The sequence below is a fragment of the Panthera uncia genome, chromosome B4 (genome assembly GCF_023721935.1).
Source record: "Panthera uncia isolate 11264 chromosome B4, Puncia_PCG_1.0, whole genome shotgun sequence".
NCBI lineage: Eukaryota > Metazoa > Chordata > Mammalia > Carnivora > Felidae > Panthera > Panthera uncia.
In genome coordinates, this window is record NC_064809.1 from 63,075,918 (window position 1) to 63,103,415 (window position 27,498).

At 38.2% G+C, this 27,498-nt stretch overlaps 1 protein-coding gene across 9 annotated transcripts in view; it reads left to right on the plus strand.

Annotated features, from left to right (window-relative positions):
• Nucleotides 1-27,498, plus strand: part of FGD4 (FYVE, RhoGEF and PH domain containing 4) — a 285,834-nt gene that overhangs the window by 158,135 nt on the left and 100,201 nt on the right. For 5 of the 9 annotated variants that reach the window (XR_007456626.1, XM_049625260.1, XM_049625259.1 and 2 more), the window contains exons 4-8: nucleotides 614-1,124; nucleotides 17,812-17,901; nucleotides 19,884-20,029; nucleotides 20,665-20,821; nucleotides 26,201-26,339. Coding sequence is in view for 8 of the 9 variants with exons in the window: in XM_049625260.1 (XP_049481217.1) it covers nucleotides 614-1,124; nucleotides 17,812-17,901; nucleotides 19,884-20,029; nucleotides 20,665-20,821; nucleotides 26,201-26,339 (1,043 nt within the window). In the remaining variant the exon portion in view is untranslated. Of the gene's footprint in view, nucleotides 1-613; nucleotides 1,125-6,255; nucleotides 9,567-12,549; nucleotides 12,679-17,811; nucleotides 17,902-19,092; nucleotides 19,192-19,883; nucleotides 20,030-20,664; nucleotides 20,822-26,200; nucleotides 26,340-27,498 lie in introns of those variants that run through there. The other 4 variants (XM_049625264.1, XM_049625263.1, XM_049625265.1 and 1 more) reach the window with 4 other exon arrangements.

Here is a 27,498-nt window from a genome sequence, read left to right on the forward strand (position 1 = left end):
AGCAGGGGCTTGTGTGTACACAATCCTGAGCCATTGTCAGAATGCTAGGCTACCTGTAAGTGTACAGGGTGCCCTCAGAGAGTTCAACCTCCGTGGTTGACCTAGAGAGATGGATTCCAAGGGGTGGAGAGTGGAAGCAGAGAGATAAGTTAGGTTATGGCAGAGCAGGTGACAAAGTTTCTGAGAATATGTGTTCCGCTTTCCAAACAAAAGTAACCTTTGGTTTCCAACCTGTTGATAAACTGAGGGGCTGACTATACTTGTTTTTAAAATGTTATGAAAGTAAAATCTTGGAAAAAGATGGCTTTATTAACTATAATTGTTTCTCACATCTCTGTCCTTACAAATGAGCCATACTGATAAACAGCCTAAGGAAATGTTCCAGACCCTGTAGCTAATGCTCAGTCTTATCATCTTTATTGAAATGTTTATTTAAGGGTGTATAGTATCCCAAGAGACTGAGAACTATACCCGCCTATTCTAATCCACATTTCTAAAACCGTCAGAGGAAAGTCTTCACTAAATACCTCCTTTCAGCTGGAATAAGCTGGTCTGTCTTATAGAACTTTCCCATGCCAGTGTTTTCACCCTTCTTTTGTATTTTATCTTCTAGCACATTATCAAATTACAGTGATTTGAAGAAAGATTCTGCTGTGCACCTGAATGCTCCTAGGACACCAGGAAGGCATAAATTGACAACCACCCCTCAGCAAAAGCTCCTCTCCCAGCATCCACCACAGAAGCAGGGAAATGACACAGATCCAACTCAGGGTGTACAGACTGGTGTGGCTAATGGTGTAATGGCAGCACAAAACCAGATGGAGTGTGAGGAGGATAAAGTGGCCACTCTTAGCCCAGATACTCCTATTCAAACTTCAGAACCCTTGCTTGCTATGAACTTAGTGAATGGAGAAGGAAAGGAGAAAACTTCCACAGAACCCGCATCACCCACGGCAAATGACTATGATGGAAACGCGTCTGATAGTAGCTGCAGGACCTCCACTGTCAGCCAAGTGCTCCCCCTAGAAGAAGGAAGGGCAGATGCGGAAGCAAACGTGCAAGAGCGGGAAGATGGAGAAAGCCCTCTGGAACAGGAACAGCTGGACCAGCACCAGGAGATGAAGGTAAAGCAGGAGACTGGCTCAGAAGTAGGAGGAAGCACCACCTGTTCCACTACTGTCTTAAAACTCTACTTAATAGCACTCGTGAAAGCAATGAGTCAGATCACCCACACTACCAGTTAAAAGTTTTAAGCTTTAGCTGCTAATGGATGTTTCCTCTACTCTATGAGAAAATACTTCACTTTTTCTTGTGTAGTTTCTGTTGATCTTTCTCTTGTGATTTCAAGAGTCAGAACGTTCTGAAGACTTTAATGTAGGAAAACCACAAGCTTATTGTTTTTACTTGCATAGGAAGAAAATGTTCTTTGTTGCTCTAGATGTTAGGGACACATCCCTAGTATATTTATGGGATAAGCAAGAAGAAATTGTATACTCTTTGCTTTTCAGACATTTCTAATCTAGACCTGGAAGAGTAACTTGAACCAGCAAATGTTTCAAGTAAGGACAGAAATATGGAGGGGGCGGGGTACCCGGGTGGCTCAGGCAGTTAAGCATCCAATTCTTGATTTTGGCTTGGGTCATGATCTCACAGTTGGAGAGTTCAAGCCCAACATCAGGCCCTGTGCTGACAGTGTGGAGCCTGCTTGGGACTCTTTCTCTGCCCCTCCCCCACCCAAGCACGCACACATGCTCTCTCTGCGTCTCTCAAATAATAAAAAAAAACAAAAATTTTTAAAAAGGATGCAAATATGGAATTATTCACAAATTATTCCGCAGATTATAACCATAACTCTTTCCAGGCTTCTAATTTAAAAATTTTTTCTAACTAGTATGGTTTTAAAACAATTGACTTAATCTTGGATTTAAAGATGATCTCTTTAAAGATCATCTTAGTTCAGCAATTCATTTATAGAAGTAGAAACAGTTCTAGAAATCACTCCCAGAAAGTTGATGTGATTCTCTGGGGTCACAACAATAGCCTGGACCTCTTGGTGTTCTGACTCACAGGCCAGTACTGTGTCCCTGATGCAAGAAATCACAAACTTAAGTGCCTGAATGCAGGAAATGTCAATGAATACGGCATCCATGAGTAATGTACTAGAGAGAGGTGAGGCTGTGGCAAAATGGAAGTTCACATCCTTTCTAAAGAGGGCTGCAGTTCAGTGAACTGCTTGAATGGCATTTCTGCCTGTGTGCAAAATCTAAGCTCACAAGGAGCTGATTTGCTGGTGAGATACGTTCATAATTTACTTGTGCTATAGCAGAAGCTTTGATACAATTCTTATAACAAGACCATTGCATTTGTATTCTTTATTCATGTCAATATAGTGCTTTGAAGAGATTAATAAATATGGCCTTTACACAGTACTTGGAATTTCTTGGGTCAAAGGTGCACTATAAGCATCATCATACAGTTCCCTAGAATAGAAAGTTTGTTTTTGTCTCCAAGGACAAAAAAAGTTCCCATTGCTCAGTCTCTTTTTGATTATAAATAACAATCTGTGTGGGAGAGTTGAGAATTGAAAATTTGACAATTATAGGAAAATCTGTAAATGACAAATCCACGTCCTAAATCTAATATTTAGGATTTTTTAAAGTTTATTAATTTTAGGACACCTGGGTGTCTCAGGTTAAGTGTCCAACTTGAGCTCAGGTCATGATCTCACGGTCCATGGGTTCGGGCCCTGCATCCAGCTCTCTGCTGACAGCTCGGAGCCTGGAACCTGTTTCAGATTCTGTATCTCCCTCTCTCTGCCCCACCTCTGCCCGCATGTGCTCTTGTGCGCTCTCTCTCAAAAATAAACATTAAAAAAAAATTTTTTTTAATGTTTATTTATTTTTGAGAGAGAGAGAGAGAGAGAGAGAGTGCATGCGCAAGCAGGGAAAGAGGTAGAGAGAGGGAGAGAGAATCCCAAGCAGATTCCACACTGTCAGCACAGAGCCCGACATGGGACTTGAACCCATGAAATGCGAGATCATGACCCGAGCTGAAATCCAGAGCTGGACACTCACCTGACTGAGCCACCCAGGTGCCCCTCTGTTTAGCATTGTTTATGGTGCTGTGCCTTAAGTGGCATTAACATTAGGCAGAAATTCAAAAGGACTGACTGATAGTGAAATATCAGAGTAAAAAGTGATTGATTGATGTTTTTAGAACTTTAACTAAAATGAAATCCACAGTATGGTATAGTTTTCACCAACCCTGAAAAAGATCCCAAATAGACAAAAAGCCAGTGGCTTATTTTCTTCCAGTTAGTGAATTAATTTTAAATGCTGACTCTCAAGCAGGGAAAGTTTAAATAAGGAAGTGGGTGGGAGAAAAGTGAGTCATACTTGGTAACATTATCTGAAACAATAAAGAAACAGGACATTGCAAAATGAATCTCTTCACTACATCTTGATGTGGTCATAGATTTTAGTGTCTCTGTGTTTGAACCATGGTGAACAGAAGAGAAGGGTAGAATCGAGAACTCAAGACTCCTCATTTGTCCTTTTATAGTTGGAATGATGCCACCAGCAAGCATTTATAAAACAGTAAGAACTATTCTTATTAATATTTTGATTGGTAATGCCTGTGGTTGCTGGGTACTACTTTTTTTTTTCCTGTTCTATATTATTATCTGTACGTTCTCATTGATGAGTCTTATTTGGTTTGGGAAAGAATAGGGCTTTCTTATTAAACTAGCAGAACGCAATAGTACAGCTGGCCTTTCTCCTAAGTGGGAATGTAAATAGTAGATGGCACATGCTATGTGTGGGAAGAAAAATGACATCTTCTCTGCAGAGCTATTGCTACAAACACTACATGTGTCTCTCATCTAAAGGGGAGCATTAAGATTTAATATATATGTGGTGATAATATGTTCTCCTTTGCTGCTCTGGTGTCTGTTATATTGCATTGGTTCAAATATGCAAACATAAATATTAGTAATGTTAAGGTGGTAAATTTTATGTTATATATATTTTGCCACAGTTAAAAACAAACAAAAAGAAATGTTAAAAAAAATAGTATATAGTGGAACCATTGGAACCAGGAAATCTTGATGCTTCTTCTGACTTGTCCACTAACTAGTGATACGACCTCAAACAAATCAATTAAATTATTTGTGCCTTTAGTTAAAGGATATAAACTGGATGTGATCTTAAGGCCCTTTTCAGTGATAATGTAATAATAATTCTATGCTGTTTTTAATAGGTATATTTCTTTGTTAGGATAGCCATCCCCCCGATATTGTCAGCTGCTTCTTGAACTGTCTGGTGTTTTGAACGTCTAAGATACTATGGAATACTTTGAATTTCACTCTGCAGACAACTGAAAAAAATTACTTCAGTCTCTATATAATTCGATGTAGAGACTTAAATCAGAAGTCTTAAATAAGTTTCATTAGAACCAGTATTAATTATTTTTAATGTTTATTATTTACTTTTGAAGGAGAGAGAGAGAGAGGCAGAGTGCGAGCCGGGGAGGGGCAGAGTGAGGGGGAGACCCAGAATCTGAAGCAGGCTCCAGGCTCTGAGCTGTCAGCACAGAGCCCGAAGTGGGTCTTGAACCCACAAACTGTGAGATCATGACCTGAGCTGAAGTCGGTCACCTAACCCACAGAGCCACCTAGGCGCCCATAACCAGTATTAAATTTAATGAGTATTTCTTAAATGCCCACCAAGAATGAGAGCAGGAGGGATTGGGGGATGGAGGGGTAGGAGCAGAATAGAATCACAAAGATAGTTCAGGAAAGTAGATACACATTAAACTAGATCTCTTTTTTTAATTTTTTAATGTTTATTTTTGAGACACAGTGAGAACGAATGAATGAGTGGGGGAAGGGCAGAGAGAGAGAGGGAGACAGAGTCTGAAGGAGGCTCCAGGCTCTGAGCTGTCAGCACAGAGCCCAACATGGGGCTTGAACTCACGAACTGTGAGATAATGATATGAGCCGAAGTTGGACACTTAACCGACTGAGCCACCCAGGTGTCCCCACATTAAATTAGTTCTTGAACAGGCATTATTAATAGTAAAAACTGATTTGAAAATTGTCTCAGCTTGTGTAACTTTCACTGATATCTAATGTATTGTGATCAAGAATCACTTCAGTGGTGAATATAGAATACTGTTACATTTACCATATAAAAGATAATACCTACCTCATTGAAACTCTTGTCCCTACCATATTTGAGCAAAGCTACACTTTTCCAATATTTAAACTTTTGCAGCATCAGTGATCTAAAATATAGCCAGACACCTCAAAGTAGGCAAATTGTTGTTTTTTTTAAACCTCTGAACTAAAGGAAAATTGTGAGTACTTTGTGACACCTTTAGCTCTTACCCACAAGGTGTTATCAGTGTCTTTAAATTAAAGTTAGATATGTATAACATGAGATTAAAAAACTGAAATCTACTAAAGGGGATATGTTATAAGGAAACCTTAAAATCTGTACATGACAGGGAAGGTAGGGGCAGAAGAATATCATGTGTGCCTGTGCAGGCATGCCTACCTGAGGGCACAGTGGGCAGGGTGTGGACAGTATTATAATAGTATTTGGCATGATGAATTTGGGTTATCAAAAATAGCTTGAACTATATTAAGAGGCTCAGGTAAATGGGTCAATCAGTACATTTTAGAATGAATTTCGTTTGAAAATGGTTATTTTTTTTTCCCTCAGATCTGTGTGCTTTGGTGGGTAAGCTTCATTTGAAATGCACTAATGTGGAATGCAGTCATTGATTATGCCACATAATAAACACCTCTCTTTATAGTTTTCATGAGCCTGTTAGTATCCAAGATGTACTTTAACAGGTTGTATTCATAGATCTTTCTGAGATTTATTCAGTGTTTCCTTCCTCTATATTTCATATTGTAGACCAAATATAAACACATAGATGTGACCTTTTAAAGACTAAAGTTGATAGAAATTACATACCTGTTGGCAGCATAAACTCAAAGAAGCAATGTATTTAAATTTAGTAATAGCTTTATCAAGAATATTACAGAAACATTTTAAGTTAATCATTCATTTCATGAAAAATGAAAGAAATTGTATAAAAAGTGAGGAATTAATGAAGATAGAGATTTGGTAGAACTGATGGAGAATTGATAGAGATTTATAGAAACATTTTTGTTTAAAAACTTAAATTTTCTTTCTAGTTTTTTTTTAATTACTATTTTACTTATATTTTAACATAATCTTTGAGAGTTTATAACCTTTGAACATACTCAAATAAAAATTAAGAAGACAGGGGCACTTGGGTGGCTTAGTTGGTTGAGCATCCAACCCAACTCTTGATTTCTGCTCAGGTCATGATCCCAAGGTTGTGGGATCGAGCCCCAAGTTGAACTCCATGCTGAGCGTGGAGCCTGCTTAAGATTCTCTCTCTCTCCCCCCCCCCTGTCTCTGTCTCTCTCTCTCTGTTTCTCCCTTTCTCCATCTGCCCCTCACACAAGAAATTAAGATAATCATCTCTTAAGGAAAAGAATGACAGAGAATCAAATTCAGAAGTATTGCAAGTAGAATGTCAATGCTGTAATCCAAGTTAAGTCACTTTTCCTTTTTCTCCTTTAATTTCACTTAATTGTAACTCTTAACTCTGTTGATTTTGCAGGATGTAATGTGAGGTATCAGAGTTTTCTGGCAGTTAAAACATAATGTTTACCTTGGCTGTCACTTTCTTGTGGTGGGCTATAAGTCCTTTTTCTGTAAGGCTTTGAATTTCTTTTTTTTTTTCACTTTTTAAAAAAGTAAAGGTTGGGGGCAACAACTGTTGAGATCATCTTAGACCTGAAGACAAATAGTAAGTTACTCTTAGCTATTTCTTCCCTTGCCAGCTCAGCTTTCATTCCAAGAATATGAAAGACAGCAGAAGCAAAGGAATTATCCAGCTTCACTAATCAGTCTTTGTTGTTGCTAGTATTACAGTGAAAGTTCTCACTGAAGTTGTTGGAGTTTTAAAACAATGTGTAGAATAACAGAAAAGGTGTCCCACTAACCATATGGATAGTCCATATGAGGATCGCTTTTCTTATTCACTTAGAACTGAATGGTGAATTTGGAAAGTTCTTTATTTTGTGGCGACTCCATTTAGCCTATTGGAAAGGTATAAGAAAGCGAGGTGAGAAAAAATGAACCTCAGAGAGCCTGTATCTGAAAAAAACACCTGTTCCATTTGCAAACTCATTGTGCCAGGCTTACTGTCCTAAGTGCCAGAAACACCTAGGATGTGAAGAGTACACGTCCTGCCTTCAAAGCCTTGGTCTACCCAGGGGAGAGAGATAAGAGAAAAATCACCATGATATGGTGCAATAAACACATACTTCAAAAACACAGACGAGGAATGACCTGAGCCTGGGGAAGGGCTGATTGAGGGGCAGGCTCCTGAGAAGCAGTTGAATTTAGCTTGAAGAAAAGTAGGAGAGGTTGCTGGTTGGTTCAGAATAGATGGGAATGGGGTTAGGCAGGGAGGAGTGGCTCTATCTAGGCAGAGGCAGAGTATAGGAAACAAGCAGTGGCAAGTGGATAGATGTCATATTTGTGGGTACTCCTGGCCTCATAATACGAGGCCAGAGGGCCAAAGAATTGAGTGTGAGAATAGGATAGGCTTAAAAAGAAAACATAAGCTAGGGACAAATTGCAGGCGGTTTGTATGCCTAACCTGTATCTTTTCTCCCCTGAAAACAATGAACAATCCTCATAGATAATAAAGAAAATGCAGCAAAGCATACAGAATACAAATCACTCATAGTTCTACTACCCAGAGAGAGCTGCTTTGATATTTAACATTCCAACTTATTTTTTTCTGAGCTCATTTTTAAGGGAAAACAATTTCAGTAGCCTAATGTATGGTCATTCTGCATCCTGTTTTGTAGGATTAAACATAGGTGCTTTCCTGTGTTATTTCAAATTTTCCATAAGCCAAATACTGTGTGGCCTCAGAGGCATTTAATTAAAGCATGGAAGTGACATGATTATACATCTGTGGGTTTTAGAAAAAATGAGTCAGATAAAAGGAAAACAGATGGAGCAGAGTTTGCAAGCAACTACAATAATCCAGGTGTGAGAGGATGAGGTCCTGGACAGATGCAGCAGAAGGTTAGGACAAGGAAGAGAGGTTTCTAAGGACCTTCTGATGGAGGTAGGGAATGAGTCATGTTCAACTCCTAGCTTGGGTGAAGTGGCCGTTGGTGTATCACCTACTGAACTACAAGAGAATAGAAGGAGTGGCATATTTGGAGGAAAAAAAAATAGGTTTAGACATACGGAAGTTGAAAGATGTGTGGATTGTCCTCATGAAGATGTCTAAGACAAAAATGGAATACTCTGGAGGCGCCTGGGTGGCTCAGCTGGTTAAGAGTCTGACTTTGGCTCAGGTCATGATCTCATGGTTCATAAGTTTGAGCCCCCCTTGTTTGGAATTTGCGCTCTCTCTCCCTCTCTCTCTGCTCCTCCCCCAGTCAAATAAAACTCAAAAAATGAATACTCTGGAGGTTTTATGGTGTATTGATTAAGGATAAAGACATTAGAATTAAAAGAGATGACTTCAAACCCAATCTTCGTCACATACCAGCTAGGTGACCTCAGACATGGTATTTTAACATAATTTGCTAGGCCTTGGTTTCCTAACATGTTAATAATTGAGGTGGAAGACAGGAAGGAAAGCAATTGTGTTTGGAATGATGGGAAGGAGTAGACTTGCTAATTAGGTTAGTTTTGTACTACTGAGTTTATGACACCTGCAGGACATCCATTTGCAGCTATTAATTAGCAAGTGGAAATGTGGGTCTGGAGCTCAGGAAAGAGGGTAAGAATGTAAGAGGATGTACATAAGGGTGTGATTAATACTGCCAAAATAGAATGTGCAGGAACAGGAAGAAGGGCAAAGACTGAGCCCTGGAGAGCACAAACAGAATCAAAAGGGGAACATAGCTGTGTGAGAGGAAAAAGAAAAGAGAGCAATGTTATGAGAATCACAGGGTTTGGGGGAGGGGGACATAGGATTATTGGTGAGCTTATGAGGATTGGACATCATAGCTAACTAGCTCAGAGAACCTGGGTAATCAAATTAAACAGACTACGTTTATATTGCACATACACTATGTGCAAGGCACTGCAGAAAATAAAAGAGGAAACAGCTGCAACAGAGGATTGAGATAAATGATCATTACATAAGATATCTTGAGGTAAGGGAAAAAGGGAACTCAAAGATTAAATCAAGATTCAGAGCAAGGCTAAGAGGATGAATTCCCCGTTAGCATAAATTGAGAAGTCAGGGAGTCTGGAACTCAGTGAGAGAGGTACAGCCTCAAGGGGTGGGGCTTGGAGCTTGAGGACAGTGGAGAAAGCTCTTGTGGTGACTTGTGACTAAGATTCTGAGGGCCAAGGTCAAGGGTAGTGGGCACAATCAGCAGTCTCCCCAGCGTTGCTGAGTGACATGGAACTCAACAAAGAGAAGATGGAACTGACAGTGGGAGTGAGCCATGGTCTGCGAGTCAGCAGTGCTAAGAGAACAAGAAGGTAACAGTCAGTGGTGGGGCTTAACAGAATGTTGACATGAACCAGGTTTGGGAAAGTGAGGTGCATGGAGGTCAGGATGCATATTAACGATGCTGTTTGGCATGGGTGTGAGAGAAATGGAAAGGTCAGATCTTAAAAACACAGCAGTCATCATATGTGGCTTAAAAATAAAATAAAAAGAGCAATATACAATAACCAGTCAGGAAGACAGGCTCAAGGACCAGAGTCTCTAGGTTTGTAGCCCAGGTTAGCCACTTACAGTTGTAGGACCTCGAGCAGGTCACTTAACGCTCTCTGTAGCTTAGTTTTCTTCATCTGCAACATGGAAATAATAACCTACCTCACAAGGTTATTACAAGGCATATAGATCATCAAATCGTTGTAGAGGATTTAGAACAGTGCCTTAAAACGTAATGTGAGCTATATATATGTTAAGTAAGCATAAAAGTAAAATCATGTTTCCTCATTTGTAATTCAAGGGAAACAGACACATGACCTGAAATGTCCCTTAACAGATCCAGAGTTTAGTATATCCTGCCAAGTGAGTGTCCCAGCACCTACCAGTTTGTTTTAAAGTGAGATGCTCCTTTGTGGGAGGCACAGAGGACATTTTGGCTGACTCTTCCTTTTTAACACAGGTTTCTTATATTTTGTTTGTTTCTCTCCTCTGAGGCCCATAGGTTATTAGCACATAATGCACTCATTTATTTGCATAAGGTTTTAACTCCAGGGAATTATCATCAGAAATATTTATAAGTGACCTAATTACTTTGATGCTCTGCCTAGATTTGAGATAGGTTAATTCAGTTATTGATTGTGAGCATATATTCTTCCTGATGCATGATCTTTAATTTCTGCAAAAGGCAAAAGACAATTTAATGTATACTAAATTGGATATAAGAAGAACAGAGTTCTCTCTTTGCTACCACTTACTTCCTGTCTGATCTTGTGCAAGTAACTAAATTGTCCTTCTCAGTGTGAGCTCTATTTTGCCCTTTTCCCACCCTATCTCAAAAAGATAGAATGTAAACCTACAGATTAAACTCTCAGTCACCTGTTCTCCTGTTTAGAATTGAATAAATAGAATAGAGGACATCGGATTGAAAAACATTGTCGCTGGGTCAAAAGTAGGTTTGGGGGTGCCTGGCTGGCTCAGGCAGTAGAGCGTGTGACTTTGGATCTTGGGGTTGTGAGTTCCAGCTCCACATTAGGTATAGGGATTACTTAAAAATAAAATCTTAAAAAAAAAAAAAAAAAAGAAAGAAAGTAGGCTTGGACTTTGCTCCCAAAGCTTCCTGAAGGATCATGCTAAGGTAATAGACTATTTATTCTTGTGATATTCTATAATGAAGCCCTGGCAAAGGAATAATGTGCATGGGTCATAGTGGGTATTCTTTTTCCTGTAATGTGAACCTGGTGATAAATTACTTGCTGATTACAAATCTTCCCTGAGAACATATGGCCTTCATTATGGCATTATTACATGATCTTCATTGAACACAAAATCTGTGTTTTATTCCCTTACCTTTCCATTTTCTTGTCCTGCAAATCCCCAGGGAGTTCTCTTCCTTACGAGGCTGTGACAAAGCAAGAACTTTATTTTCACAGACCTAGATTTGAATCCTGGCTGAGTCACTTACTTAGCTATATGATTTGGGGCAGGTTACCCATCCTCATTAAGACACTACTTCCTCATCTATAAAGTGAAAGGATAATGATGCCTGCTTCCCAGGAGTATTATGAGGATTCCATTAGCTAATTCATGTGAAACACATGCTAGTGCTTAGCACACAGTAAGTACTCAATAAATAGGGCTGTCACTATCACTCACTTGTGATACCTTCCCTCGATTTCCCTGTTCCTTAGTATTAATAAGAAAGGATCTATAGAACTCTATAGAATTATGGATTATTGGAATGAAGGTGTCTGACACAAGTTAGAGATTTTAAGATGCTTTTTGAGATGATAGGACAGTTATGTAACATTCAAATATTATTGTGATCTAATTTTAAATTATCACCTGGAGCCACATGGAAGACATTAAGAATGACATATCAAAATTTTAATACAGCTCATGAATTGTGGTAGAGGATCAAGTGTTAATTTCCTAAGTTGACTCATCTTGTTATGAAAGAATGGACTTCAGGGAAAGCAGAAACATGTGTGTTCATATAAAGCTACATCTTCCATCTGCAGGGTAGAATTTAATTAGTTGGTAGCAAATATGGGTAGAAACTCCCAGGACCAAGAAACCCAATAACTTATATTACTTCAAATATAACCTGTAATGAATATATTAAAAAAAACTATAATAACTTTTAGTAGTTTTGATTCCATGTTTTTAGAAAAAAAATTCTTCCTGATTAAAATGAAATCATGAGAACATGTACTGAAAAGTTAAATAGCATAGTTGAAGAGTAATAAAGCATGATGTCGGTCTCTGGTTCATTTTTATGTAATTGAAGCTTTTGCCCTTAAAGCATCTTGTAGGAAACTCTAATTGTTTATTAACCTTTATGAAGTTCTTTCCAAAATGTCTGCTCCCCTGCTCGGTGGTTCTGAGACATGTGGCAGTGCGTATGGTACTAAGATTTTGAAGAATGAATCTCTGGCTCCACATGAGCATTTTCTGCCTATCCAATAAATGAAGTCTGTGAGCTGCCGTGGGGGCTCTTTGTCTGGGGCTCCTGCCATATGGAAGAGTCGTGCCAAAAGGTCTGAAAAGAGCCATAGGAGCTGATGACATCTGTAAATGAGGAGGCAGAACTGACAGTGTAGCACATTCATGAGCCAGCAGGCACACTGACTAATGACCAGGCTGAATCTAGCCTAGTGAGAATGGAGCAGCTCTCTACTGGAAGGTCACTGGGGGTGTGAAGGTGCACAGTCCTAACCTAGGAAGTGGATTAAGCAAGTGCAAGAAGCAGAGAAAAGTAAGTTGTGTAATCTCTTACTGTAAGACGTGTGTATTTTATCTTTTCAGTTTCAATAGTTCAGATGTACTCTATTGCATCGTTATTTGAGGCAATATTCTGAGAATCAGCTTTCAACATAGGAACATAGTGTCATTTACAAGTGAAAAAAATCTTTATATTATAGAGGAACATCAAAGGTAAGATGCTTTTGTAATAGCATATTTATGATTGTTTTTAAAGAGTCAAGCCTGTGTATTAGGCTCCAGTAGAGGCAAATAGGATTATTTATTAAATCGATATTGTGTAGCTATTACTATTTTCCAAAGAATCACAAGAATATATGACTTAGTGGAGTGCTAAGCACAAAAGTAGCAGTTACATAGTTTTGAAGTGGCAAATAATAAGAAACAACATTAACTTTACCTATTTAACTTTTTATTTAAAAAAAAAAAAATACCAGCCTACATCTCTAATGTACCAGCAATTGTAAAACAACTTTGTCTGTTATTTAAGCATAAGTCTTGGGGCACCTAGGTGGCTCAGTCAGTTAAGCATCCAACTTTTTGGCTCAGGTCATGATCTCACGGTTTGTGAGCTCGAGCCCCGCATCGGGCTGTGTGCTGATAGCATAGATCCTGCTTGGGATTCGGTCTCTCCCTCCCTCTCTCTCTGCTCCTTCTCCCCCCACTCAAAAATAAATAAACAAACCTTAAAAAAAAAAAAAGCTATCTCCTAGAGTAATAGAGCCCCTGGCATGCAGATAGATTCTGTATTTCTCCTTAAATGTAATTCATAGATGAGTTTCAGTAACTAATTTTTTTAAAGTTAGAAGCCATCATATCGTTATATCAAATACGACTGAATCTTCAATACCTGATGATTATTTTTTTTTTATTTTTTTTATGTTTTTATTTATTTTTTGAAGGAGAGACAGAGCCTGAGCGGGGGAGGAGCAGAGAGAGAGGGAGACATAGAATTTGAAGCAGGCTCCAGGCTCTAAGCTGTCAGCATAGAGCCCGACGCGGGGCTCAAACTCACGAACTGCTAGCTCATGACCTGAGCTGAAGTCGGACGCTTAACCAACTGAGCCACCCAGGCGCCCCGTTTACCTGATGATTATTACTAAAATGCTGAAAAGCCTGCCATAAATAGAATTTATATTAGAGAAAGATTATATACATTAAAATGCAGAGTAGATACCACATTTCATTTTTAAGTGGATAGCTTGTATTTTGTTAGTCAAAAGAAAATTGGGAAGGGAAAACCCTTGCAGGCACTTATTATAGTCTTGTTGCTTGTTGCAGAGAAGAGTTCGAGCGAGAGCCAAAGGTTTACTGACCAGTGACTTAAAAGCCCAGGCTCTCTTAGATGATTGGAATCTGATTCAGTTACCTTTCAACCGTGTGACTTGGAGCAAGTCACCTGGCCTTTCCAAGCCTTGAAATTTTATTTTGTTGTATGTGTGTGCTGCCAATAAAACAGGAATAATGTACCTATTTTATAGAATTACTGTAAAGATTAGTCAATTTATATAAAATAATTGTAACAGCATCTGGTGCATAACAAGCAGTCAGTGAATAATCATTAGCTGTTCTTATGGCAACATTGTTGTTTGGGTCCATGATTTCCTCACCTCTACCACAAAAATCCTTAGTAACTTTTCACAAACCTGTGTGCAAGTGATTAAACCGAATGTCAGCGAGTTTACTTTTGCTTAACTTTGTGTTGGTTTTGGCAAGGTCAGGGACCTAACATTAGAAGACCATCTGTGTGGAAGGACACAACTTTTGCTAATAACTGCTGGTCTCTCCCTTGGATTTTGCAAAATATGACCAGGATACCCACAATTTGCCACATTCAGCTAAAGTGTGATTTAGAGTCAGCAAAAGATCATTTATTATAAGCTTCTGATTTAAGATCCTGTAGGATGTGGAAGGCCTCAGGAGTGACTTCATTGCATGGCAATGATAGACAGTTTGACTTGTTGGTTAATGAATTCTCTGACTCATAAAGGATGTATTATTTTATCATGGCACAGACTTTGCTGGATGGTTTTCCTTAAAGGTATTTGTCAAAACCAGAATCAGAACATATGAAAGTGAGTGAGTCACAAAGATACAGTACCACTATTAGAATAAAACAAAGGTCTTGGAAAGAGCAAGTCACTAATACTAATGACATCATGGATGTATCTCAAATGCATTTTGAGAAGTGGAAGAAGCAAGACACAAAAGGCACATACTGTGTGATTCCATTTATACAACCTTCTGGAAAAGGACAGATCTAATTATTAACAGGAGCAGGTAATAGGAGAAGGGTGGGACCGACTATAGAAACTTAAGTTTTGGTGGAAATGTTCTTTATCTTCATTGTGGTCGTGATATGATTATATTAATCATTTGTCAAAACACTTAGAACTATCCACCAAAAGGGTGAACCTTACTACTGTAAGTCATATATCAATAAATCTGGCTTACAAAAACACAAATGCCTTATAGTATTGATGCAGGTCAGTATTTCTTTTGAGTATGTCGAATATACATTTATCTTCCTCTGAAATGTTGATATATTTCTTATATATTCACTACATATTTGTGTTCTCTTATTATAGGTTTGGAAGTCACATTTTCAGCTCATTATTTTCTCCTCTATAAGTAGTAATTGTTTAAAAATTACTTGAGACTTTTTCAGTCGTGCAGAATATACCCCATGTTTCATAGTATTTCAGTTTTCCATATTAATGAGGATGCTTCTAACACAAATAACACCAGTAATGCTCAACCTGGCTTAAATAATAAGGAAGTTTATTAACTTCATCTCTGTGGTTATGGGGTGGCTGCCCATAGCACTCAAGTCTACAGGTACCCTTATTTACATGGAGCATGGAAGAGAAATTTCTTTTTCTATGGCTCTTCCTTAAGAGTAGAAAGTCCTAGTGCATATTCCCTCATGTCTCATTGGTTCTTGAACCAATCGCTGTATATTCTTGATTATTACACCAGTTAGGGCCCACCTTTTGATCTGGGAAATGAGGATAGTTTCTCCAAAGGGAAGGCCACCTAGTAGTAAGGTAGATATACTAACCAAATCTGGATATCATTAAGAAATAGAGGGAAAGGATGTCAAACAGACAGACAACAATGCTAGTACTTTACCCTGAATTGATTGTTTAACCAAAACCTTGGCTAGCTGCGGGATTTAATGACAATATAGTTTTTATTTCAGTATTTTTGAGACCACAAATTATTTAAACAGTATTATGTTACTTTACCTAAAGCCTTCACATAAAAATACTTCATTCCAGTGCTACTGTAATAAGCAACATGGTAACCTCATATGTTGAACACGATGAAGCATGCTCTACAGTATAATAGCATTTTATACACAGTTTTAAATGTAGCCTTTACACAAACTAGGCACTGGTTTGAAATATGCTTTGTTCTCCTTTGGTGCCAGAGTTATTACTAAACCTTTACTATGCTTTGTACTTGCCTACAATGAAAAGGGTACTTCAGCAAAGTAGCTAGGTAGAAATTTCTCAACAAAATGATGTATAAAATAGAAAATGAGTTCTAATAGGACCAAGTTCAAGAGCTCTGGGTAGTTGAAGAAGGCTCCATGGACAAGGAATAAAAATTCAGCAGCCCATCCCCCCAAAAAAAGTATGTCTTCAATGCTGAGAGAGATAAAGCAAGGATATATGCCATGCAGAGAGGATGGAAAGAAAAAAGGTTTGGGAATGACCATGGACACATTTGGATAATGGTGGGTTAGATTCATGTGTTTGGAGGGAAGGGTGCCTGCAAAGATACAATGGGAAAGAAGTCTGAGACAATGAGTAGAGATGAGATTTGAACAGCCCTGAATTATACATAGTCTGGCTGTTAATCCCACTGGTGAAAGGAGGACTGTTGGGGCACCTGGGTGACTCATTCGGTTAAGTGTCCGACTTCGGCTTAGGTCATGATCTCATGTCTCGTGGGTCTGAGCCCCATATCAGGCTCTGTGCTGACAGCTCAGAGCCTGGAGCCTGCTTCAGATTCTGTGTCTTCCTCTCTCTGCCCCTCGCCACTCACACACGTGTGCTCTCTCCTCCCTCTCAAAAATAAATAAACATTTAAAAAATTTTTAAAAAAGAAAGGAGGACTGTTAAACGTTTTCTTTCTATGGAAAGTAGAATGATCTTGGCAAAGCAGAGTTGGAAAGATTGCTTATACAACCGCATACAAGGTGTGTTAGAGCCAAAAAGTAGTAGAATCACATCAAAATGGGAGTTCTTGATTAGCCTGGGTTTGAGATACCGTATGAGCAAAACCAGGCGGCAGTGATGAGAATTAAAGGGATGGTTGCTAAAGACATAGTATGAGTAGACATTCGTAGCCAGCTGGATTTTATGGCAGAGAGCTACGTTTACAGTGATTCAAGGTACCAAAGGCAGATGACTGGAAAAGGATGGAACCATTGCCAGGCTGGTAAAGTTCTAGTGGGGTGGAGTTGGGAGGTGATAGGATAGGGGCTTTCCTGAAAAAATGAGTTTGGTCTTACATTGACAGCATGTCAGAGTGGTAATAAATATCCAACAGTAGGAATGTGTGATTGCTACTCATTCATTTATTCAGCAATATTTTATCAAACGCCAGTATTTTATTGAAGCACTGTATTAGACAGGAGGGTTACCAAGTTACCGAGAAAAAAGGTGTTCCCGTTCTCACAGAACTAGCAAAGCTCTACAAATACATTTAGGGGCCAAGTAAACATACACTGAGGAAATAATAAAATGTTTGTTTTTAATTTAATATAATATGGGTAGAGAGAGGAGGAGGACATAGATGAAACAATATTAACAATGAGTTGATAGTTACTGAATCTCATCGATGGATATTTGCTGGTTCATTTTACTCTTTACTCATATATGATTGAAATTTTTCCTAATGTTTTTTTAAAAAGGCAAAAAGTTAGATGCATAGAGCTAATAATTAGACAAATTATCTGAAAGAGTGTTGAAATCATTTCTGAAGAGTAGCCTGAGAGAGACAGGGAGAAAATGAGCCAAATTTAGTGTCTGAGAAACATAAAAGGTGTTTCAAGGGCAAAATAGATGATACTGTTGATTTTGACAGAAGCTAAAGAAGTCGTTATAGGTTAAATCTAGCAGAATGCTTATTTTTAATTTTGTTCATTTCTGGTTGGGTGGTCCTTCATGGCTGAAAGGAATTGGGTAGCTGAGAAGCTTGAGAAAACTGTTTTGACCATTTGATAAGGTGTTTATTACTTGAAAAGTCTTGTCTAAGTCTTATTTCCTAATATGTGGATATCTATTCTATTTTTAGGAAACTAATGAACAAAAACTTCACAAAATAGCCAACGAACTTTTGCTTACAGAAAGAGCTTATGTCAACCGACTTGACCTCTTAGATAAGGTAATATTTTCCCATTCAGGATTATTTTATTTTTTGGCATTATATATCATTTTTAGTAAAGGGGCTTTAGAAACTACTGGATGGACATAACTGTTTTTTGCCAGTGAAAGCTTTTTCTTCAAGGAAATCTTTAGGATTTTTAGCTTTGTCAGTGAATGCACTAGACATAAAGGTTTTTCAGTTCATAAAAAGCAGATTCAAGGACTCTCTCTATGAGTCACAAAATGCCTTTATCTTTCATCCCTAAACACTAGTCTGTTTCGTGACCATTTATTATGATCCTAGAGCCATGTTCCCATTATAATCTAAATAAGAGATTGGTGATTCTAATGCCTGCATGAATATGTCATTGATTCTGTTTGTCTCATGTGCTGTTCAGACCCATGTGAGTCATCTGAATTGATGGAGTAATAGGGCCAGAAGGCATTTTGAGCGTTCACTTGTTCAAGCTTGTAGGAGACATCTAATATAGTGCCTGGCGTAAAGTTGCACAGTCAATATTTGTTAGAAATGGCATTCAGAGTACTTTATCACATTTTGTACTTTCGTCATGTTGGGGCCTTGAGTATCATTTTAAATACACATTACAAAGAATCGCTTAAAAATTATTAAGGCTTCTTAATATTGTTTTAGTGATAAAAGAACAAGATAACTGGTAAATTGCTCATATAGACCCCTCTTATTAGAAGAGAAAGTTGCCATGTTTGAGTACTAACTATAAGAAGAATTATCTCACTTCTGCCATTGGAAAACTGGAACTTCATGGGAACAGGCCATCCTGGGTATACCTCCTTATCATTGTCCTAGAGTGGACTATGGCCCTGTCAGATGAGCCTTAAGGGGCCACATTAAGGCTTCTGTCCTTTGAAATAATGAGATTGTGTCTTAAACACTCACTTTCCAAAGAATTTCACTGTAAGTCAGTCAATTCATGTGTTTATGTGTTTGAAACAATTTCCCCTCAGGGGAATACAGACCAGAAACGTTAAGTATTCCTATTGTGGAGACATGTCTTTTCCTCTTACAAGTTTTGTGTTTTTTTTGTCTTCGTTCTTTTTTGTTATTTCAGCCATATTAGCTTGTCAGCTACTGTTGCTGACCTTTTTAGAATTTTAGAGTCTTAATTACTTAAAATATCCTATCTATTGGAGTCTCTAAGGACATGATTTTGTGTTCTTTTTGCCTCCCAAGAAAATGCAGTGGAGGTGAATTTAGAAAATTAACAACCATCTGGACATTTGAAGGAACAGACTTCCTTCTGCCTACATTTAACAGAATGGCAATTAAGAGGTATAGTAGCCATAGTGGAGAATAGCTAAGAGTGCAGTTTTTTAAAAAGTGTCTTTAAGATACCATTGTTATGTACAGGAGAAGATCTTTGTACCCTTTTATAAGTGTTTAAGTTATCTTGCATTATTACTTAATAAAAAGCAAGTAAACATCTGTGAACTGAAATATTCTTTTATTCATCTACTCGCCAGATATTAAGCACCTGTTCTTCTGTGGGAACTAAATTATGATGGCCTCCCTTCCCAAGGGGGCAGACAGTTTTAATAGGGAAAGTGAGATTTAGGCCCACAAATTACAATAAAGGGCAATACTGTCAAAGTCATTCAAAACATAAAGAAGAGTGAAAAATACCACCAAAAATTATTAATTTAGATAAAATTTTCCTTCCATGTCTCTTAACTCTACTTATAGATAGAAGTAAATCCTTTTACCTCAATTGGAAATTTTCTGGCGTAGAAGAGGTTAATATCTCCAAAACGGAGGGAGAGCCTAAGTTAGAGTCAACTTTTCTAATTCTGACTCCTGGTTCTTCTCAATCAAAGCATATACTCATCCATTTCAAAAATGACTGATTTCTTGATTCATGAACTTTTTCATTCAATAAGTTACTAAGAGCCCACTATGCCTAGCCCACCTAACTAGGTGGTTAACCAGTAAATTTGAAGTAACGTTTGCTTTATTCTCTTATTCAGGTATTTTACTGCAAATTATTGGAAGAAGCAAATCGAGGCTCATTTTCAGCAGAGATGGTGAATAAAATCTTTTCTAATATTTCATCAATAAATGTCTTCCATAGTAAATTCCTATTGCCAGAGCTGGAAAAACGAATGCAAGAATGGTAAGAGGAATAGATGGCCAACTATTTGTCTAAGACAGTCATATTAGATGCTGTGTTATTTGCTTATAAATGGAAACAACAATGCTACACAGAGCTATAGCCAAACATCTGTGTTAAATTTGTATGGTAAAGAAGTTGTGGTACATTTTTAGCTTTGTTTGAAAAGAATTTCATCTCTGCTCTCTAAACTATCTTTTGATTAGTGGAGACAAGATTTCAGGGTAATCTGGAGCTTTAAAAACTCCATAGGTTTCATTCCTAAAGTCCCTTTAAAAAGGTCCTGCTTCAGGGACGCCTGGGTGGCTCAGTCAGTTAAGCGTCCAACTTTGGCTCAGGTCATGATCTCACGGTTCGTGAGTTCAAGCCCCACATTGGGCTCTGTGCTGACAGCTCAGAGCGTGGAGCCCCCTTCAGATTCTGTCTCCATCTTTCTCTCCTCCTCCCCCACTTGTGCTCTTTCTCTCAAAAATAAGCTTAAAAAAAAAAAGGCCCTCCTTTATTCTCTACCAATCTCATAGCAAGGTGGATCTGATAAAGCAAAGAATGTGTATACACAGTGATCACTTCATTTGAAGTCTTATTAATTCACTTACTCTATAAGAAATCTTAATGACTTGTTTCTGTATTTTATACAGGGAAACTACCCCTAGAATTGGTGACATCCTTCAGAAATTGGCACCATTCCTTAAGATGTATGGAGAATATGTGAAAGGATTTGATAATGCAATGGAATTGGTTAAAAACATGACAGAGCGTATCCCCCAGTTCAAATCAGTAGTTGAAGAAATTCAGGTAATTGGACTCTTGTTCAAGGCTATGAATTATTTTCCTATACAAATCATAAGGTCTTCTAGATCTAAAGTTTAGATTGAGACATCTGTCTGAGACCACCAAATTCCATGTTATTCAGAATGATGTAAAAATCATCTATGCAGAATTAATGTATTTATTGAGCACATGCCATGCGCTGAGCAGTAAATTCTCCATTTGCTTTTGAGACCAGGAGAGTGTAGCTTTTATAAAGATTCACATGGATTTACAAAGTGATTTCCCATTCGGGTCTGTGACTCTCTTGCTTTCTTTCAGAGGTTGAGATGATGCAATGAATATAAAAAATGATTGCCATAAACCTGACATTTTGCAGACATTATTATTCTGTGTGTGTGTGTGTGCGACTTTACATATGTGTCCTGACTTTTTTTCAGTTTTGCCAAAACTGGATAATATATTTTAGATAACTCCATAGTGATTTCTATTTGATTCTCTAGTCAAAGTTGTTAATAACTTGATAGTTTAAATGTTGAAAAGGAATTCTTGAGATCACATAAGGTCCTTGGGGTGAGGATTCTGCTGCTCTTTCTCTGCTTTCTTTTGTGCTATACAAATATTTTTTATTTACCATTTTAATTCCTCTAAATTTTGAATGTTTTTTTTCTACTGTTTGTTGGAGGAATTATAATATGCATCTTAATTTACCACAATCTACTTCAGGTTAATGCTAATATTAATTCTAATAAAATACAGGCATTTTGCTCCATCGTAGCTCAGTTCCTCCATGCTCCATGCTTTTAGTATCATATACATTACCTTTATATAGGTTTTAAATTCAATAATACAGTGATATTATTTTATATAATTTTGTATCTTTGAAAGAAGAGATGATATAAGAAAAAATGTACCAAAAAAAATTATTAACCCATATATTTACCATTTCTAGAGTAAGTTCCTTTCTACAAAGGGTGTTAAATGTTTTGGGTTACCTGGGTGGCTCAGTCAATTAAGCATCCAACTTCGGCTCAGGCCATGATCTCATGGTTTGTGAGTTTGAGCCCCACATCGGGCTCTGTGCTGACAACTCAGAGCCTGGAGCCTGCTTTGGATTCTGTGCCCCTCCCCCCCTGCCCCTCCACTGCTCACACACACACTCTCTGTATCTCAAAAATAAATAAACTTTAAAATTTTTAAAAGAAAGAGTGATAAATGTTTCTTACAAGGCAGAGATTGGATAGTAACAAATTTTCTTGGTCTTTTTTTGGGAAAATCTTTATTTTTTTCTTCACTACTGAATTGATAGTGTTGCTAGATACAGAATCTGGGTTAATAGGTTTTTTTTTTTCTTTCAGCAAAATGAATGTCATTCACTGTACTCTGTCCTCTGTTGTTTCATATGGGAAGTTATTAATTATATTATTTCCTGTATGTGCTGAATTGCTTTTCTCTTGCTATTTTCAAATTTATCTCTTTGCTTTTTTCTTTCAACAGTATGTATCTAATGTAAATCTTTCTATATTTATCTTGCTTAGGATTGAATTTCTGGGATGTGTAGGGGTTTTTTTTAATTAATTTGAGAAGTTTTCAGCCATTATTTCTTCAAATAATTTGCTCCAAGTACACATATGTTGGTGTTCTTGATGTTATTCTACAAGTTTCTGAGACTATTCATTTTTCTTCAGTCTTTTTTCTGTTCTCCGGATTGTATAATTTCTATTAATCTTTCTTTGAATTCATTTTTTTCTTTTTTTTCTTTTTTTTAATATTTATTTTTGAGAGAGACAGTGAGAGTGAGCAGCGGAGGGACAGAGAGACAGGGGCAGAGGATCCGAACCAGGCTCTGTGCTGATAGCAGCAAGCCTGATGCATGAGATCATGACCTGAGCCAAAGTCTGGTACTCAACTGACTGAGCCACCCAGGCACTGTGATTTTTTCTTCTGCCATCTGGAATCTGCTGTTGAGTCCCTGCAGTGCATTTTTCATCCCGGCTATTATATGGTTCAACTCCAGAATTTCCATTGGTTCTTTTTATAACACCTGTTTCCTCCTTGAAAATTGCTATTTGTGCATTCATTATTGTTACACTTTTCATGTTTTTCAAATACAATTTCCTTTAATTCTTTGAATGTTTTTATAATAGCTACGCTGAAGTCTTTGTCGCCCACATCCAGTATCTGTGTTCAGAGACAGTTTCTTTTGATTGCCTTTTTTCTTCAGTATAGGTAACAGTTTACTATTCTCTGTCTCTTTTTTTTTTGTTGTTGTTGTTGTTGTTGTTGTTGTTGTTGTTGAATACTGGACATTTTAGATAACCTATTGTAGCAACTCCAGATTTTGCTTTCCCCCACTGAAAGTGGCTTTGGTTACTTTCGTTTGTTTAGTAACTTGCTTATACTAAATCTATAAAATCTGTCTCTCTTCTGGTATGCTGTTGCCAATGTCTCTATTCAGTTTTTTTGTTTAATATCCATGTGTGTGTATGTGATCCCAGCTTTGTAGGGATTACCCCTATGTCTGTGTAGGTTAGGGGTCAAACAGTTATTGAACAGAGATGATTAACTACCTAGAGCCAGTACGCTTCTGTCCTCTGCTGATGGACCTGTCTATGCATAGGGGAGCACATTTAAAGATCTGACCATTTTCAAGTCCACTGGACCCTTTTACATCTCCTCAGGACGAGTTCACAGCCTCAGGGTGGCCAGGAGACTGTGCTGAGTCAAGCTGTTTTCAGTCTCTGCTGATCATCTACAGAGCCTCAGCCAAGAAAATTATCTGCTCCCCTTCCCCAACACACAACCACAGCTTCAGCCCAGTGAAGCCATTGGTCTTCTCCACTTAGCCACCTCAGAACTATTCACTTTCACCAACAGTGTTCCTGGATGTGTGCCTCGCCCACCATTCCAAATCTAATAATATGAGCCCTCTTGAACTTTACCAGAGACACTGCCAGTCCCACCCCTGCTGAACCTTTCGGTCATTGAAACTTCCTTTGTTAGGGGAGGAATGGGTACGGCCTCAGGCCAGAATGCCACAGATTCTCACTGTTCTTACCCAAAGGTCAACAATTTTCAAAGCATAAATACTTTTCAGATCGTTCTATGCCTTTCATCAGTCTCCAAAGTACCAAAATGGTCGTTTTATCAGTTTTATCCCCCTTTCTAGTTGAGTTTTCCAGGGGGGATTTTGCTAGTCTGCTCTCTCAGCCATAACCAAAAGTCCTGCCTCTTCCCATTTACTCTTTCTTTTTCTTCTCTCATCATTAAGCACTCATCTACCTTTCTGAATACTGGCTCCTTTGATTCTTTTACTAGCCCCTTTTACTTATACTGAAATGTGGACAGAGTACAAGAATGTGGCCCTTCACATTCTTTTCAACCTCCACACCCTCTGTGATGTCACATGTTCCTGAGGCTTTAACCATCATGTCCTACAGATGCCTGTAGGGTCATTTTTCTAGTCTATTTCCTGCCTCTAAACTGTCATTGCACCTTGTTGAATGCTGGTTACACAACTCTGTATCGACATTTTGCTATCAAAACAAAGTCAACATGTTCCATTCCTGCCTTTAGCGCCCAAGTACTTTTTCCATCTTGATTTTTTGTGCCTTATACAGAGTAGCTTGTGGTTATGTGATTATTAGAACAAATATTTTCTCGTTCACCAGAGTTTGATAAGTTAACTTTATCTTTCGTCACTTTTCCTCATCCTCTGTGCATTAATTTGCCTGTGAAACAGTATACTGAAGATGTTTAGTATGCTTACTGCATAGTAAGTGTTCACTAAATGATGGTGGTGGTAGTGGCCATTACTGTTTTATGAAATCTTTAAAATTCTATCTCTGAAATATCAGTCTTCTCCCTATTATGAGGCATTGTTGAGGTGTTGAAAAGAGTAGTGGACTGGGAATCAACTGAATTTAGGATTCTAGTTTGCCACTTAGTCATGGGACCTTGGATGACTTTAACTTCTCTGAGCCACAGTTTCTTCATGTAAAAATGTGGGGATCGGTAATATTTTCTATATTTCATGGATATATAATATTATATATTATAGGCTTGGAGAAAATCAAATGAGATGACTAAACTTATAACATCAATATTCTACACTTTATTAAGTAAAGTTATGATTTCCTCAGCTTCCATGGTGATTTCAGACTCTATACTTTTTTCCTGGTCTACAGTAATCCCTTCCAAACTAATATCCCCACATCTCCCCACTGCAGTAAGTTAAGTCACACTGCAGTAAGTTAATGTTAACACATCTCAAATCTAATGCTATTGCTCTCCTACACGAAAACCTGCATTAGATGAAGCAAGTCTAAATAATTCACCTTGACTTAATTACCCCATATTACCTGTTCTTCCTCAGCCCCTGTTTCCCCATACATATCTTATTGCCAACAAAACTCAACATGTTTCATGCCTGACTGTTGTTCTCCAAGGTCCCTCTTCCTGCCCTTCGACCCCGGTCTTCACTGCCCTTTGCACCAGCAGCTGTCCTTATCAGAGTTCATGTTGAATGCTCTCTTGTCTGTGAATGCTTTAGTTTCTTGTTTGCTTTGAATGCAAACATCATGTCTTAAGACAACTTTTATACCCTGCAGTGCCTTGATCATGGTAAGAGTCTAATAACTATTTTAATTGGATTCCTGGTTTGTTTAATATGAACAAGAACATGTCTTATTTTTCAAGTAATCTTTTCCCTGTCTTAACAGCTTATTGAAAGCAAAGGCTATATAGACTCAATTTTGCTGTAAGAAAAGGAGATCTATTTACAGGGTTCAGTTTCTAATGGAAAAGACTGCCGTGACCTAATGAAAAATTAAAATTTTGTGACAGATACTAAGACACTCAGATCTTGTCATTCTTCTCTGTGGAGTCTTTAAGTTCAAAGGAAATGACATTTATGGTAGCCTTGATATTAAACAGTTTCTGCTGAGTCCAAAGTCATTTAACGCAGTTGGGCCTAGTGAACCTCATTAAATACATGCATCTTTTAAAAATCTCTGGAGTCTGATTCAATAACATGACCACACAAGCCTTTCTAGTGACTGATTGAAGTGGTTGCCAGCAATCTGAGAATTTTCTTCCTTAAAATTCTACTTGACTTTTCTTTCTGTTCTTACTCTAGTTTGGTGGGCCTCAAACTAACATGGTGTAAGAAACTGGGATGTTTTCAAATGCATCTTCCCAGGCCTGAGCCTCAAAGATTGTGGTTTCATTATTGGGGTGGGGTTCAGAATTTGCATTTTAATAGTGCCTTAGATCAATCTAATGCAGGTGATCCACAGAGCACGCTTTGTAGGGAAATCCTGTCCACGATTAAAGTTCCGTATGACCGTTTTTAGATTGGCCAACTTAATTTTTAAATCTTTCTTTAAAAAACCTCTCTCATTATAGAGACAGAAGGTGTGCGGGAGCTTGACTTTGCAGCACCACATGCTAGAACCTGTTCAACGGATCCCCCGGTATGAGATGCTCCTCAAGGACTACCTAAGGAAGTTGCCCCCTGACTCTCCAGACTGGAACGATGCTAAAAGTAAATGCTCCTCCCCCACCCCCTTTCTGCTCTGGGGTAATCAAGTGGCCAGGAAGGCTTGTGGTTAAAGAGAGAGATAGGTCTCACAGCCAACTTAGGAAGATATTGCTGCCCAAAAATAGCCTCATCGGAAATTGTCATCAACAGCTCGATTAGGCAAGCACTTCTGAGCCCAGATCCCAGGTTTAGAGAAAGGCAAATCACATTTCTCATGCTGATTTCATGTTAATCATTAACTCAGAAATCTGAAACAGTAGTCTTAGAGACATCTGGAATAGCAATACACAATTACCTTCTCACAGAAAGAACACAACCATTCAGAATTACTGGTGCTGCTGGTTAATTAGATAGGTTGATACATACCAAGAAAGCTAACATGACATTTACTGTGTAAAAATAACCTAAGCAAACTTGGCTCTACCTACCCTGAAAGAGAAGAGAAAGTGATGCTTTTTAGTGTCAGTTAACATTTTCTCAGGAAAACTTTATTCCTATTCCTCCAGTTGCCTTTTATTTTTTCACTGGTTCCTAATGAATGATTTTTTTTTTAAGACTCAGGAGTTTCAATACTTTAGCTTTCTCAGGTTCTTTCAAAAAATCAAAGCATGCGACTCTCGATCTAGGGATCATGAGTTCAAGTCCCCCGTTGGGTGTATAGCTTACTTGAAAAAAAAATTTTTTAATTAAAAAAAAAAATCAGGTAACTGAAGGGAAGAATGAAAATTTAAGAGATAGGGATGGCTTAGGGTCAAGTACTAACAGTGCTGCTGTACAATCTTGAAACATTGGTACTTTGCTAATAATTGCTTGTCTTTATTATAAATGAACCCTGGCAAGAGATGAGAACACAGAACACAATCTTTGGTCTCGGCACCTGGGTCTTTTTTTGAACACAGGCTTTCTCTGATGCATTTCTCCTGCCATCCAAGTGAGTCAGTGACCACAGGAACTTCTCTTCTTCCCTTTCTCCCTTTACGGTTTAGAATTATCCTGACTTGACTTCTTCTGTTTTCCGCTTCATGCCCACTACACACTCCTCTGGGCTAAGTGGTTGGTTTTGGCGACAGAATTAGTGGTAGGACTAAGGGTGGGATGACTGCTACTCTTCCTCAAACTGCTGATCCCAGGCTATTTTGTTTCCCTCTACCTTGGAGCCTGT